The sequence below is a fragment of the Mytilus edulis genome, chromosome 6, assembly GCF_963676685.1.
Source record: "Mytilus edulis chromosome 6, xbMytEdul2.2, whole genome shotgun sequence".
Lineage (NCBI taxonomy): Eukaryota > Metazoa > Mollusca > Bivalvia > Mytilida > Mytilidae > Mytilus > Mytilus edulis.
The window spans coordinates 37,787,055-37,803,636 of NC_092349.1; the positions used below are offsets into that span (position 1 = coordinate 37,787,055).

The 16,582-nt window shown below is 32.7% G+C and overlaps 1 protein-coding gene across 1 annotated transcript; it reads right to left on the reverse strand.

Annotated features, from left to right (window-relative positions):
• Window positions 1–3,088: 3,088 nt before the first annotated feature.
• On the reverse strand, window positions 3,089–9,829 carry LOC139526082 (ficolin-2-like). Its single transcript, XM_071321238.1, has 6 exons — window positions 9,642–9,829; window positions 7,279–7,350; window positions 6,552–6,679; window positions 5,836–5,932; window positions 3,819–3,983; window positions 3,089–3,379 (listed from the first exon to the last, which is right to left on the reverse strand). Exons 1-6 carry the CDS (start codon window positions 9,715–9,717, stop codon window positions 3,126–3,128), a joined length of 792 nt encoding a protein of 263 aa, XP_071177339.1. The 5' UTR covers window positions 9,718–9,829; the 3' UTR covers window positions 3,089–3,125.
• Window positions 9,830–16,582: the final 6,753 nt, after the last annotated feature.

The window sequence follows — 16,582 nt, forward strand, 5'->3', positions numbered from 1 at the left end:
TTGAGCGTATTATATTCATATGAATAAAAAAAAACGACGGATGAAACAAGCTGAGCAGTATTTTTCCTCCTTTCGGAGCAATTGAAATCACCCCTGCATATGGTTCGTGTTGCTCAGTCTTCGGCTTGCTGTGTAGTGTTTTGTAAAAATATTTTCTGTCTGTTCTTTTCTATTCCCTTTGACCGTTGTTTTGTCTTTGGTTTGTTTCTTTTTGACTGATGGGTTTTTATGGTATCTTTCGCATCTTTTTTCTTCTTTTTCTAACCTAGACGAGTGTTCTGTTGTCTTTGGATCCCTTCATCTTTATTTTATAATTCTAATAAAAAAACGGATTATATCAAAGCGACAAAATGATACTTACGTCTTACATAGTCAGAAATTAGTAGTACTTTTTCTAATTAATATTCATTATATGTAAATGAGAATTGTACCACGTGATGATCTTCAAAACACGGATATTATAAGTTGCCCGTCACAGAGTTCTTGTTTATAATCACTCTGATATTTCCGTAAAGTTGATAGGCGGTCAAAATCAAAACAATGATCGGGAATTTAGTGAATTTGGTGTTTTCGTGAGTTTATTCTTTTTGAAATAGGGGCATTTAAACTTTACGTGCGAACCTAAAGTTCAACGACTACACATACAAAAACCTTGCTTATTCTCTGGAAATTTAATTTTCAAGTTTTATCCCGAACACCTGTTTTTGTAATGACCTTGTTAGCCAATTTTCAACACGAAATTTGCAAATTTGACGTTTCAGCCATTTTAGCCTGTATTTTATACTGCCATGTTAAAAGCCTCTCGCTTCAATTTTTAAATAGCTCAGAACCTTGATTTTTGCAACGACAGTCATTATGTTTCGTTTAAATGGTGTCTATTGTTGTGTATACTAATTTCCTGTCCCGGCAACCTGTCTATCACCTGAATTGAAGTTAAAACAGGTATTTTTCAAAATTCCCTATCATTTCAATATAATTCCCGTGACCCGTAATCGATTTCTTGAGTATAATATTCAAATAAGCAAAGTGGCGTTAATTTCTGGAATAGATGTCACTAAATGAAGATAACATGCCAAAGTTAGGAGAGGGGGAGGTACGGGCATCCATGAACTTAAAGTATAGGGTAAATTTCCGAGAGTTACGACAATACTTTAAGAGCCAAAAATAAAATATCTAAGGTAGATCTTCACTACATATTTCATAATTGATCTGGGGTACAAACATATGTGATTCCTTTTACCCTTGCCCTCTCGTCATGATGTTCTTCAATAGAATATGCCCTAGCTTTCAGGAATTGTAGTATGTCTTCAAGTATTTTCGAATTACGGTTCATGCTTTTGGTATTCTTGCTCAACTTGTCCTCTAATGCTTCCGTGTTGATATTAAGGCTCAATTCCAAACGGTTAAACATTTGTTTGCCAACAACTTCACCCAAAGAAAATAGTAATAACATTGTCAAAATATGACTTAAACTAGATTTTCTCACAAACATTTTTTGGTCAAATATCAACTGCACTTCAAAGTAAAAAATCCAGATGAATTTGTTCTAAGCGTATGATTAATATTGGATTTAAACTGAATTGAAAGACACGCGAACATGTTGTTCTATTATAACATACTGTTCGTATAGTGTTACAATATTGATTTAAAACAGTCATACACTATATTGTTTGTCAACAAAGCAATAAAAGTAACAATTTGAGACAACTTCGAATTCATAGTGACCATCCTAAGGGCATCATCTTCTCTGCCGAGGAATTCCGTCAATAATATTGGTCAATTTTGTAGCGGATCATTGAAAAATAAGACTTATCCAAATAACACAAATGTGACAATGGATTACAACTGTGACTTGGGTGCGGAGATTTCGATTGACCAGTTTACTCTAAACGCTACAATGTTTACACCTCCACACTGAAGAGAGTTCAAGTGCTACCATTGGTCAAGTATTTTGTATTCGGAATGGGCGTGACTTATATCAACCGATAGATGGCTCAACATTGTTATCACATATATTGGCTTAATCTGGAAATACGGAGAAGAGGGGACTGAATCGGAACCCTTAGCTAGCAAAGATGAGCCTAGGGTTCCATAAGCGCAATTATTTGTAATGCATTTTTCCTAGGGCGACAGTGGTGTTCTATATGTAATTTCTCAGACTATACACACTACGATAAAATTGATAGCAGTTCCTGTTATTAAAAATGTCATAGTTAAACTTTCATAACAACAATACAAATATATGTTTTTTTGTCAAAATATGACATAAACTGCAATTAAATAACATCGTCTATTTATTCGCTAAATAAAAAAGGCAGATTTTTAATGACTCTGATATGCAGATATTGAAATATTTTCTATACTTTGTAAAATGTGAATTCTATTTTCTGTACTTTCTAAAACCGAATTTGATAAGCATTTCGATTAAAGGTAATTCCAATCCTGTATCATCGAAATAGAAGCCGCAAAAACTTCTATTCTGAGTACCATCTTTATATAATTAATTGCGCGTTTGTAACAGACGATTTTTGTTAAATTTACAAATTTACAAAAAGTTAGTGAATAATTGAAATCTACATGTTTGCGTTTAACGCAAATGATTGCGTTAATCAGTGTTAATAGTAACATGCTATCTTTTTGGTGTGAGCCAAAGATATGTGTTAAATGCCGTAGTTTGATATATAATGATTTACTTATTTACGTGTACACATTGTGACTTGGATGGGAAGTTGTCTCATTTGGCACACACAAAATCTTCTTATATCTATATGCTTGCCTAAGTACTAGTAAACGTATCGCAGTTGCGGCGATACTATAGGATCAATCATATTTGGCATAGTAGTTATCAAAAGTACCAGGATTATAATTTAGTACGACAAACACGCGTTTCGTCTACATAAGACTCATCGGTGACGCTCATATAAAAATAGTTATGAAGCCAAACCAGTACAAAGTTGAAGAGCATTGAGGATCCAAAATTCCAAAAAGGTGTGCCAAATAAGATGTTAACTGTTTCGATGCTCTCACAAACTACATTTTAGTCCGACGTAGACTGGGCCGATTCATCTAAAAACTAAACGCTACTGAATTAAATTTTCAACTTTTAATTTATCAATGTGTGAATTCTAGATTGACACTCTACGCATCATCATCAATGAGCCTTTCAAAGAATAGTTTGATCCTTTCCAAGCACGCCAGTAAACGCCTCGATGGGCGGAGTCTGGGGTTTTCAGGAAATACTGACCATTCAGATCAGCTGTTACACATTTACTGAACCACCAGGCTCCTAGATACACTAAAGCACATTGACCATTGTAATTATCGTTATCTCTATCCTTGGTTGAGAAACCCTGGCCGTTGTGATCTTCTAAACTGTTACCTGAAAATACAAATACTCTATCAAAAATTGTATCATATAAATTTTCTGACGAATCATGAGAAAGTTGTACTGTTTATGTCACAAGCTATGGTAACAAGTTAAGATGTCTTAAAATGAAAACAATTGACAGCAAAGTTATCATCAGACCAGTAGTAAGCAATTCTGCGTTGACATGAATTATGATTGATAAATTGGTCATAATAATAAATTAGCTGTCTATGAAACTTTTTATATTATAAGAAAACCAAGAAAGCTTTACCCCACGTATACATTACCTTAGTTGCATTTTGACAAACACTTTCTAAAAAATACTGTGAATATCAAAATACCAATCAGAGCAAGAACCGATCAATTTGCATGCGAGAGAGAGAGAGAGAAACAAGGATCGATAACTCTGCACGGGAGGTTGAATAAAATACTAAAAACATGATATATGTACCTGCAGTTCCATGATATCCATTTACAGTTAGTTTGAACTTTGAACTTTCATCTCCAATTGCAAAAACTTTATATTTCGCAAATGCCCTGTTTCCGTCGAAATCGGTTAAATCTATCCTCATTTCATAGTTGTGTTGTGATGTTAGAGAGTGCAAATTAGCGTTGCCTAAAAATAAAAAAAAGTACTATGTATAAAATAAAAAGATTTTGGATAACTGCCAAATGAGCCAACGACTAAAACGACACGTAATGGCGGGAATTTGTTTGTAAGCAACTATATGTTATAATAAGAACGCTCCAACACAAAAATTTGAAAGTCAATGATATATGTATACATGCAAAATATTCAACTTATGAGCAACACCATTCCTCATAGAAAGCGGAACAAAGCCCGAAAAGATAAAATGTAAAGCAGTTCGAACTAGAAAATAAACGGTCTCAATTATTATGTTTATAAAAAGCAATTAACTACCAGTACGAGTACGACAAAAAGTAAAGCAACGACAACCATTAAGGCACATCTCTTGACCTTGTACATGCATATTATACAGAATGTTTCTGGGTCAAACAAGTTTGCGAGCGCTAAATCACCCTAACTTGAAACAGTGGTGTAACAACACAATGTAGGAACACAAACTGTTAAACTTAGTTGGAAAGGGTTAGACTCGTTAGAATGACATGAGGGAAGACAAATTTAACAAAATCAAGTACAGTGCTAATGGAAGGGTACTCGCGCGCATTTATATTAAAAACATTAAAAATCCGTATTATTTATCTATTTCTTACAAAAAAGACATTATAAGTACTTTTTAATAAAACGACCATGTTGAAGACCGTACGGTGACCTATAGTTGTCAATGTCTGTGTCATTTTGGTCTCTTGTGGACAGTTGTCTCATTGGCAATCATACCACATCTTCTTTTTTATAATAGAATAAAAATGACCATGATCACGAATTCGTTTCTGTTTGGTATCAGAAATCCATAAAAATACATTTGTCCGACACAAACTCATGAATTACAGATTTGTCTTTTGCTATTCAGTATCCACAAATATGATCCTAGTTCAAACCTTGTCGGAAGTGCTTTCCGGCACTTTTATCTGTAACATTAGAATTTTGAACTGTGGTTGCATAGAATGTCCTATTCACATAAACCTTAATGAAGAATTGAAATATTTCATTTGGATGTTGCGAGCCATTTTACAAATTCATGAATATCACAAAAAGATAATAAGCATGCGTTGTACTAGATCGAAACACTAATTAATGGTTCGTTAACAAACGTTACAACCCTTGTGAAGAATCGACACATCCTATATTGACACATTGTATTCTGAATCCGAGCCGATCAGGCAATATTTGCTCTTACACTCTCTAGTTTGATTTAATTTGTGGAGAAGAAGCAACTGCCAACGTTACAGTGTTTGGTTTCACCTTGTCAGAAATAAGACCCACACCTCTCGAACTGGCGGTGAGCACACAAGTACATACGAGACCAATTAGACGTAACGTTTTTAAGCGATTGCTTTTATAATGCAACAAAGTTCAAATTTATTCAAATTGAATAATAAAATACTGTCCCAAAGCACCTCAGTAAAGCATTTCATATTGCTTAAAGCTTATTTCTTTTTATTTTATTCGGAAATTATTTTAAAACATTTGGTATATGTATATCAATGCTTAGTTTCATACTTTTTAACGTAGTGAGTCAAGAAACCGCATTTTCTAAACCTGTTTTGATTGGTGCATATATTTTAAACCACTTAAGCTGTTACTCTCAATAACCCTATCTTATAAATCAAAGTATGTCATTTGTTTCCGTCTGCTATGCCATTGATATAGAGACTTAAAGAGTTAAAGAATGTAAACATTTTTAATTTCAGGAAATATTATCATTTGTAGTTCAGTAAAATTTAGCTGCATTATTTAATCAATGTACAAAAGTGAACTGATGATTTAACATTTTACCGATGGTTATGATAATGGTTAAATGCTTTTTGATCGTATGCAAACTAACCGAGCCAAAACTCATGCTTCGGGTTCCCAAATCCTGATTTGTAGTCATTCCATCCCCTGTAAAAATCAACATATCCGTTTTCTCTTCTTTGAAAAACCTATTAAAAGAAATATGTCAATTTAATATGAGTGGTACATTACACAATTTTAGAAAAGGTTTGGTTTATATCAAAATGTTTTGTTTTTTTTTTAGTCAGAACACGTGACAACAACAACAACACAAAACTCATGAATATTAATACTTTGAGGGTGTTTTTTTGTTGTGTTCGACCTTGAATTATCTGTGTTTCGTCGACCTATGCTTTTATTAATGTTCTCTTAATTCTTTTTTTTTTATTCATATGGTTGTTTTCATTTTTTGGCAAAATTATGGTAAATCAAGATCGACACATCTTTTCAGGAAGTATGATACTTTTGTTGTCTAACAAACGAAAAGGACAAATGACAAACAGATATAGCTAAAAAAAAAAGTGAGGATTTCAGATTTGTGAGACCACGATTATAAATTGTTATCTACGGTTATCGTTATGATATGTGCACTATCAACTTAGAGGCCTAGTGTTTTAGAAAAACAACATTTAAAATTCTATACATTTCTTTAACTACATTGAACTAGGAGAATGGGAAAACCAAATATTCTGAACTTTCAAATCAATTAAAGTTATTCTATTTTACCATTAAAAGTTTTGTTTTATCATTTTTTTTAATCTTACTTACCGTCCAGTGTCCTTCGTCTAAATTCATTTCACAATAAACATCAAATCCTTGTGTTTGATTTGGAAACACCTTATAAACTCCACTTTGGCATTTGTCAGGAATATCATTACAGTCAATAGGCCTTCCTTCTACGATGAAACAAAAAGATGATATAGTACATTCTGAAATACCTTTAACTTCATCTTATTACAAAAGTGTCCTTCATCATCAAGTTGCTGTCAAAAATAGTGATGCAGAATTCCGGGATGATTGGAACGGACTAGTTTAATTTTCAAATGTTGATGAGATTGGTGTACCTTACATTTTTTATTGAAGCTAAACATTTGCAGTGCTGTTTTATGCATTAAATCAATTATACTTGTTTTAATTAGATAACCTATACAATCATCTATAGCATGAAAAATACTAGTGAAAGAAATAACATAAATCAAGTCAAACATTTTAATTTTTGATTAATCTTAAATATTGCTTTGTTTTAATGAGACGTGTTCTACATGTAATTCACAAAACATAATCGAGTTCTTAACCCTTTATAATGGCAAAACAAATGTATAACTAGCTTTAATTGGTGCAGTGTTTTGTACACTATTTATTCGTTTTTAATAGTTAAGAATAAACGATAAAAGAAGATACCATTTAAAAATTAAATTCCCACTGTTCTATAGAAATACAAATAAACCTTTAAGGAGAACAGTCTTACTGAGCCATAGTTAATAAATTTTATTACCATGGCAAGTTGATGGTTGTGTAAAATAATCTTTTGCCTGTGTCCAAGCTTCTTCTCCATAAAAACATATTCCTGAAATAGAAATTGTAAGTGCATCTATATTTGAATTTACCTAGACATAAAATATGGAGGTATATATAGTGTTAAGGCTAGAAGAACGAAGAATAGAGAAAAAATAGGTAAACTCAATCAAGAATTGAGTAAAGTAAGGTTTTAAATAGGAAGGAATAACTCATCATAGATACCAGGATTAAATTTTGTATTACGCAAGACACGCTTATTGTCTACAAAAGATTCATCAGTGACGCTCGAATTCAAAAAAGATAAAAAGGCCAAATAAAGTACGAAGTTGAAGAGCATTGGGGACCAAAATTTCTAAAATAGCGAATATATATCATATATAATTTAAAAAAAGAGAGAACTGTGTAACACAATAACAGGTCCTCAATAGTATATATTAGGTCCTTTTATTACAATATTGCAGGCATATCGAGAATGGCCGAGTAGTTACGATTGGGTTTGCTCTTTACTGCGGGGTAGCTGCATACCAAATTTATGTGTTACGTACCGAGCTGACAAGTTTGGACTTTAGTAATTGCTACTTTATTCGTTGTACGTGTTGTTGTGTCGCTGTCGATGATGCAGTTTGGACGTAAACATATGTATTCTTCGTGTGTCAAGTATACAATGCCTTACATAGGGTCATGTTAGTGACGTGTTCAATTGCAAAGCAGCGCATGTAATACAATAATTATATAATACCACACGCAGATGTTTGTGACGTGGCATGACGTCATACATATTAGGATTTGATAAATAAAGGCAACAGTAGTATACCGCTGTTCAAAACTCATAAATCCATGGACAAAAAACAAAATCGGGGTAACAAACTAAAACCGAGGGAAACGCATTAAATATAAGAGGAGAACAACGACATAACACTAAAATGTAACACACATAGACAAAATCCCACGAGAATAACAAATATAACATATACATGTATATATAACATCAAAACCAAATACATGAATTTGGGATAGACAAGTACCGTGACACGTCTAATCGCAATGTGAATTTATACTCAAAAATAAGAGAAAACAAACGACACAACGTTATAATGTAATACACACAGAAACGAACTATAATATAACAATGGCCATATTCCTGACTTGGTACAGGGCATTTTTAAAGGAAAAAATGGTGGGTTGAACCTGGTTTTGTGGCATGCCAAACCTCGCACTTTTATGGCCATGTGAAATATAACATCAAAATGACAACACAGGACTACAATATAAATAAATTGGAGAACACAATTGACAAAATATCACACGAACAACACCCAACAAAAGGCAACAAGTTCAAAATTTTAATACGCCAGAAGTGTATTTTGTCCACACAAGACCTACGTGTGACGCACAGATACAAAAGTTTGAAAGCCGAAACGAGTACAAAGTTGAATAGCATCGAGGACCAAAAGATCAAAAAGGTTGTGCCAAAAACGGCAAGGGTTTTCTGTTAGTTACCAGAAAATCCCTATAATTTAGAGTAATTTATACTTTTGCAAACAGTAAATTTAATAAAATGAATATTCAAAAGATGTACATGATAAAGCTGAAGTATTAACTAATTACAGGAAACAACTGAAATACATTTACATAACCAGACATTTGAAACACGAAAGTAGACACATCCGAATACGTTTAAACCTCTACGCCAAGTGACGTCCTATTTGAAACTGAAAAATGACGAAAAAATGACGTCATTTGAATTTGTAAAACAGATACCTTTGCAACAGTGACTTTGATCGATGATGTAACGTCATATGTATTAAAGGTCTTATAAACCTTTGCACTTGTGACTTATATCGATATCATCAAGAAAAGCTGATATGTACAGCACGAGTTAATCAATTTATATGTATTTAAATTATGTACGACAAAGTATATCATAATAAAGGTTGTAAGTAACGTCTCACGAAGTCATACATATAACGAACAAGTTCGTTTCTCTCTCTAGCAATATAACAATTATTTGACGGTTGATTTTTTTTTCTCGTCAAGCACCAACACTGCTTCATTTAAAGTTCCTCTTTCTGAATTTTGAAATCATCATTTCCTGATGATATGTCTACAAAGTTTAAGCATATTAGTGAGCTACAATTTGATTTTTAGTGGGCAAGGATGACAATTATTGTCCTGCATTCTTTTAGTTGTTATCTCTATCCTGCCGTTTTATCTTCATGCTATTCGGTCTTGAAATTTTTATCAGTTTATCCTGACATTTTTTTACATAGTTAGGGTTAGCCTTCCTGACCCGTCCTCCATAAAATCAAATGGTAGCCCCCTAATTGAACAATCACTTACCAGGTTCTTGAGTAGTTTCACTCACCATTAACGAAACAAGGAAGACACATATAGATATTGTTTTTTTCTGGACCATTTTGCACAGACTTTAAATTCTCTATACATTCATATGACAGCCTTTTTGTTACACAATTTATTTATTTGTAGATTAAAAATGCGTAGATTATGTTTACAACATTATCGGAAAACAACATCATCGGAAAACAACATCATCGGAAAACAACATCACCGGAAAACAAGACTTCCGAAAAGGAAATTTACCAATTACATGATTTAAAGATAATCATTTATTATATATAAAATTAACCTATTAAAATCAAATCTCCGCAATCGCTCATTTTTTTATGATTGGTCGCAACGTGGGACAAGCATAACGAAATGAGCGAATGTGGAGATTTGATTTTAATTAGATTGATATGAAATCACATTGTCAGGTTTAAGATAATAAAATTTGAGAAAAAGGTTTCTTGTGTTTCATCTTTGATTACTGCTTTCATTGTAAAGGTGTAATGTTGACATGTGAGTCCATTTAATAGTAAAATACAGTTTCTGAATAAAAAATATAAGATTTCCTTTATCATTGACTTGAAGATTCATTCTAAAAGGTGAATATACCGAACTCCGAGGAATTAAAAAACTGAAAGTCATGAAATTGCAACATCAAAAGTTCAAACGAATGGGGCAAATGTCATATTCCTGACTTGATACAGGCATATCCTTTCGTCTAATATTGTGTATTAAACCTGACGTTAGGATTGTATAATCAGAACAAAAATATGAAATCTTGCAAAAAGATCCATCACATTGTAAACTATAGCATGATTCATAAGTCGAACTGATGACACGTTGAATAATAAATAAAATTGATAATATTGATAAGAATTTTTGCTGGAAGGTATCATGATAAGAATGTATCTTAGAATTTAAATATAATTTAATGACATTTTACAGACCTATTGTAGAACATAACCTTAACAATGGTAGCTGTCAACAAATAGCCAATGTACCGTTTCCACCAGTAGCAGAAACAATATGATACACCAAAGAAAGACAATTGGACATAAACCAGTGTCAAACAAGAAAATGACAGCGACGTGCGTATCTTCACGATGAAATATTATAATAGGTCAATGTAACTTGCTTTTACAATTAGGGTAAATATGCGTTCATCTACTGTTATACGAGTTACAAGGTGACTGAAGTTTTATTATGTTAGACAAAATCGAAAGTTGAGGGACTTTAACTAAATCGGGGAAAATAACACCAACAGTACAAACTAAAGAAAAATTAAAAACCAATTGTTCAGAAAACAATTGAAGGTCTTTCCACCAGTAAATATCTATTTTGATATTAAAATATTAAAAATCAGTCTAAAATGTCAGTTCCTATGGCTTTATGATGTATAGATATGAATTTTAACCAAAGGTCATAATCTAAAACGCCAAATTTACCTATGACCTTGACCTCAATTTCAAGGTCACAAACTGAGGATCTCAAATCAAAAGACCCTAGGCCTCTAATATGTATGGTTAATAAGTAATATCACTTTACGCATAATTTTAGATGTGGTAGGGGCTAAAACTCCCATTTATTGTCTACGCACCCTTTCAACCAAAATTATTATGTTACGACATGTCGCAACTAACAATTTAGTAAAAATAATTTGTCGATATCTGATAAGGTTAATGAAAATGAGTGAAAATAAGCCAAAATCAAAATTTAGAATATGACCTTGACCTTTGACCTTGATCTAATTTTCATTTTTTTGGACCAAGGATCTCAAATCAAAAGACCCTAGGTCTCTATCACTTATGGTTTTCCAGTTTAAAATACATTTCAAAATTTCAAATACAAAAGGGGAAATAACTTTCATATGGAATCTCTATACGGCTTCGGTCAAAATAAAACAGCACATCCTGAAGATGTAATGAGCAATTTGCAAAAATAAATTTGTCGGTTTCTTATACGGTTGTAAAGATTACGCGATAACAAGAAAAACAGTGTTCGGGGAGATAACTCTTATATGGGAAAGATTTTGGTTACACGGTGTCAGTTACAAAAGCGTAATAACTGTTCGATATCATATACCATATGTCTAAGCGACATCTTGCGAAACAAAAAAATTGCGGACGAACAAAAAGTTGGCGGAAGAAAAAAAAAATAATTAAAAACCAATTGTTCAGAGAACCATTGATGGTCTTTCCACCAGTAATGATTTTTTTTATATGAAAATATTAAAATTTGGTTTTAAATGTCAATTTCAGCGTCAAATGACAACTTATTGTACGATGATTCCAAAAATATAAGGTTTTACATACTTTAACAATAATTTATTACAAAAAAATAGCTACTTCCGGTTTACAAAAGGTCACTTCCGGTTAGTTTTTTAACGTCATACTGCTTGCAACCTAATGCAAAAAGTCTAACAGCTTTAACATGAATACATATGAGGTAAAAGCAAAGGTCAAAATCTAGAACGTTAAATTAACATATGACCTTGAGCTCAATTTCAAGGTCATGAACCAAGGACATCAAATCAAAAGACTCTAGGTCTTTACTTTATATTGTTAATGAGTTATATTACCATACGACTGATATTAGATATAAAAGGGGGAAAAACTCGCAGCAAATGTTTACGTACCCTTTCGACTAAAATTTATGTGTAACTACATGTCGCGACTATCAATTATGTGAAAATATTTTGTCGATATCTTATAAGATTTCTGAAAATAAGAGATAACAAGCCAAAATCAAAAATTTAATCATGACCTTGACCTTTGACCTTGACCTCATTTTCATTTTTTTGGACCAAGGACCTCAAATCAAAAGACCCTAGGCCTCTAACACTTATGGTTTTCCAGTTAAAAATGCATGTCACTTATATCAAATATAAAAGGGGAAATAACTCTCATATGGAGTCTCCGGATAGCTTCGGTCGAAATAAATCAAATCATCCTGAGGATGTAACGAGCAATTTGGTAAAATAAATTTGTCGGTTTCTTATACGGTTGCGAATATTAAGCGATCACAAGAAAAACAGTGTTCGGGGAGATAACTCTTACATTGAAAAGATTTTGGTTACGCGGTGTCAGTTACAAAAGCGTAATAACTGTTCGATATCATATACCATATGTCTAAGCGACATCTTGCGAAACAAAAAAATTGCGAAGGAACAAAAAGTTGGCGGAAGAAAAAAAATAATAATTAAAAACCAATTGTTCAGAGAACAATTGAAGGTCTTTCCACTAGTAAAGATCTATTTTGATATTGAAATATGAAAAATCAGTTTAAAATGTTAGTTCCTATGGCTTTATGATGTATTTATATGAATTTAAAGCAAAGGTCAAAATCTAGAACGTCCTTTTAACCTATGACCTTGACCTCAATTTCAAGGTCACAAACCAAGGACCTTAAATCAAAAGACCCTAGGTCTGTAATATGTATGGTTAATGAGTTATATTACTTTAGGCATGATTTTAAATATAAGATGGGCGAAAACTCTCATTTATTGTTTACGCACCCTTCCAACCAAAATTTATAAGATACAACATGTCGCAACTCACAATTTAGTAAAAATAATTTGTCAATATCTTTCACGGTTGTTGAAAATAAGAGAAAATAAGCCAAAATCAAAATTTAGAATATGACCTTGACCTTTGACCTTGACCTTATTTTCATTTTTTTGGACCAAGGAACTTAAATCCAAAGACCCTAGGCCTATATCACTGATGGTTTACCAGTTAGAAACGCATATCACTTATATCAAATGCAAATGGGGAAATAACTCTCATATGGAGTCTCCGGATAGCTTCGGTCTAAATGAATATCCTAATTCTGAAGAAGTAACGAGCAATTTGGTAAAATAAATTTGTCGTAATCTTTTACGGTTGCGAAGGAGTAGTGGCCACAAGAAAAACAGTGTTTGGGGAGATAACTCTTACAACGTAAAGTATTTTGTTACGCAGTTGTAAATTTTTAAAGCGTATAAACTATACGACATCATATTCCAAATATCTAAGCGACATCTTTTGAAACATCAATACTACGCAAGAAAAAAATTTAGGCGAAAGAAAAAAAAAAAAATAATAATTAAAAACCAATTGTTCAGAGAACAATTGAAGGTCTTTCCACTAGTAAAGAGCTATTTTGATATTGAAATATGAAAAATCAGTCTAAAATGTTAGTTCCTATGGCTTTATGATGTATTTATATGAATTTAAAGCAAAGGTCAAAATCTAGAACGTCCTTTTAACCTATGACCTTGACCTCAATTTCAAGGTCACAAACCAAGGACCTTAAATCATAAGACCCAAGGTCTTTAATATGTTTGGTTAATGAGTAATACCACTTTACGCGTAATTCTAAATATAAGATGGACAAAAACTCCCATTTATTGTATGCGCACCCTTTCAACCAAAATATACAAGTAAGGACATGTCGCAACTAACAATTTAGGAAAAAATATTTGTCGATATGTCATACGGTATTTGAAAATAAGTGAAAATAAGCCAAAATCAAATTTTAGAATATGACCTTGACCTTTGACCTTGACCTTATTTTCATTTTTTTGGACCAAGGATCTCAAATCAAGAGACCCTAGGTCTCTATCACTTATGGTTTACCAGTTAGAAACGCATATCACCTATATCAAATACATAAGGGGGAATAACTCTCATATGGAGTCTCTGGATAGCTTCAGTCAAAATTAAAATCCTAATCCTGAAGATGTAACGAGCAATTTGGTAAAATAATTTTGTCGTAATCTTTTACGGTTGCGAAGGAGTAGTGGCCACAAGAAAAACAGTGATTGGGGAGATAACTCTTACAACGTGAAGTATTTTGTTACGCAGTTGTAAATTTTTAAAGCGTATAAACTATACGATATCATATTCCAAATATCTAAGCGACAACTTATTAAACAACAATACTATGCAAGAAAAAAATTAGGCGGAAGAAAAAAAAAAATAATAATAATAATAATAATTAAACTGTCAATTGTTCTTGAACAATTGAGAGGTCTTTCCTTTTTTAATGTAAAATACATGTTCCAACAGACGTAGAATGTATTGAAAAGGTCAAGGTCAACCTTAAAAAGCTCGAAAACACACTAAAAATCCTTTAAATAAGGTTAAAAACACTAAATTCGCTGTCTGGGACATGACCTTGACCTTTGACCTTTTGACCTTTGTCAAGGTCATTGGTCCCCAATGCCATTACTGAAGACCCCAAGGGTCTAGGACCTTTGGTTATATAGTAAAAGCTGATTTTGTCTTTTCAAAAACCTAAAACAGGGGTTATGCCCCTTATAGAAAGGTCAAATCTCGTTGGTCAAAATGTAACAAAGTTGCGCCATAATGACCCAAACATTTTCCACCATTTAAAACTTCTGTAAGTATAATGGTTTCTGAGATTATCCCATAACAAGGTGTTAGGTCAAAGGTCAAGGTCAACATACAAATTTGACCTTGAGGTATTTTTTAAAGATACATGAAATGATGATGATTGGTGAAGATCCTATGTGTCTATGACTTACGGTTTCTGAGTTTTGGTGGCCAACCGACACCGGTTAATTTTCATAGGGGCATAACCCTACCAATGAGTCGTTGAATCTTTTCGATCCAAATGTAACGAAGAACCGGGGTCTGGTCCTGAACAAATTTCACCCTTCATTTTTTTTCTACCTATTACGGTTACGGTGTTGGAACGATAACAAGGTTTTTGGGTTTCGGAGGGATTACTCCGAACCGACAAAATATTTCGACTCACAGGGTGAGTTCCAGATAGGTATTCATGACACCGATACAAAGTGTGAACATGAAAGCGACACGTCTTACGGTTACGGAGGGAAATTTTGTCAAAGTTTGGCGGAACAAGAAGAATAATAATAATAATAATAATCAGAAGAAATACAGTAAGGTCTTTCCCTTTAGTAAAAGGAAAGACCTTAATAATAATCAGAACAAAAACAATAAGTCTTTCCACAGAAAAGTGGAAAGACTTAATAATAATCAGAACAAATTCAATAGGTCTTTCCACGGAAAAGTGGAAAGACCTAATTAAAAACCAATTGTTCAGAGAACTATTGATGGTCTTTCCACCAGTAAGGATCTTTTTTTATATGAAATAATAAAAATTTGGTTTTAAATGTCAATTGAACCGTCCAATGACAGCTTATTGAACGTTGATTCCAAAAATGTATGGTTTCTATGGAAAAAGGTATAGATAAGGGAGATAATTGTTAACTTCCGGTTCAAACGACGTAATTTCCGGTATAGTTCGATAGTTTAATTGACACTGAGTCCAAAAATATATGGTTCTATATACTTTTACATTTATTTAGAACAAAAAATAGCTACTTCCGGTAAACAAAAGGTCACTTCCGGTTGGTTTTAACAAGGTCACATTGCTTGCAACCTATTGCAAAATGTCCCATGTCTTTATCATGTATACATATGAGGTAAAAGCAAAGGTCAAAATCTAGAACGTTAATTTTGCCAATGACCTTGAGCTCAATTTCAAGGTCATCAACCAAGGACCTCAAATCAAAAGACTTTAGTCCTCTATTTTATATTGTTTATGAGTTATATTACCATACATATGATATTAGATATAAAAAGGGGGAAAACTCACGTCAAATGTCTACGTACCCTTTCGACTAAAATTTATGTGTTACTACATGTCGTAACTAACAATTTTATGAAAATATTTTGTCAATATCTTATATGATTTCTGAAAATAAGAGATAACAAGCCAAAATCAAAATTTTGATCATGACCTTGATCTTTGACCTTGACCTCATTTTCAATTTTTTGGACCAAGGACCTCAAAACAAAAGACCCTAGGCCTCTAACACTTATGGTTTTCCAGTTAAAAATGCATATCACTTATATCAAATATAAAAGGGGAAATAACTCTCATATGGAGTCTACGGAAAGCTTCGG

What these genes read in the sequence shown, in the direction of transcription:
- LOC139526082 (XM_071321238.1), bottom strand. Translation starts at nt 9,717, where the DNA reads ATGGTCCAGAAAAAAACAATATCTATATGTGTCTTCCTTGTTTCGTTA. An exon ending in ACAACCATCAACTTGCCATG is followed by an intron (nt 6,680 to 7,278) that starts GTAATAAAATTT and finishes GTTTCATCGTAG; the next exon opens with AAGGAAGGCCTATTGACTGT. An exon ending in TAGACGAAGGACACTGGACG is followed by an intron (nt 5,933 to 6,551) that starts GTAAGTAAGATT and finishes TTCTTTTAATAG; the next exon opens with GTTTTTCAAAGAAGAGAAAA.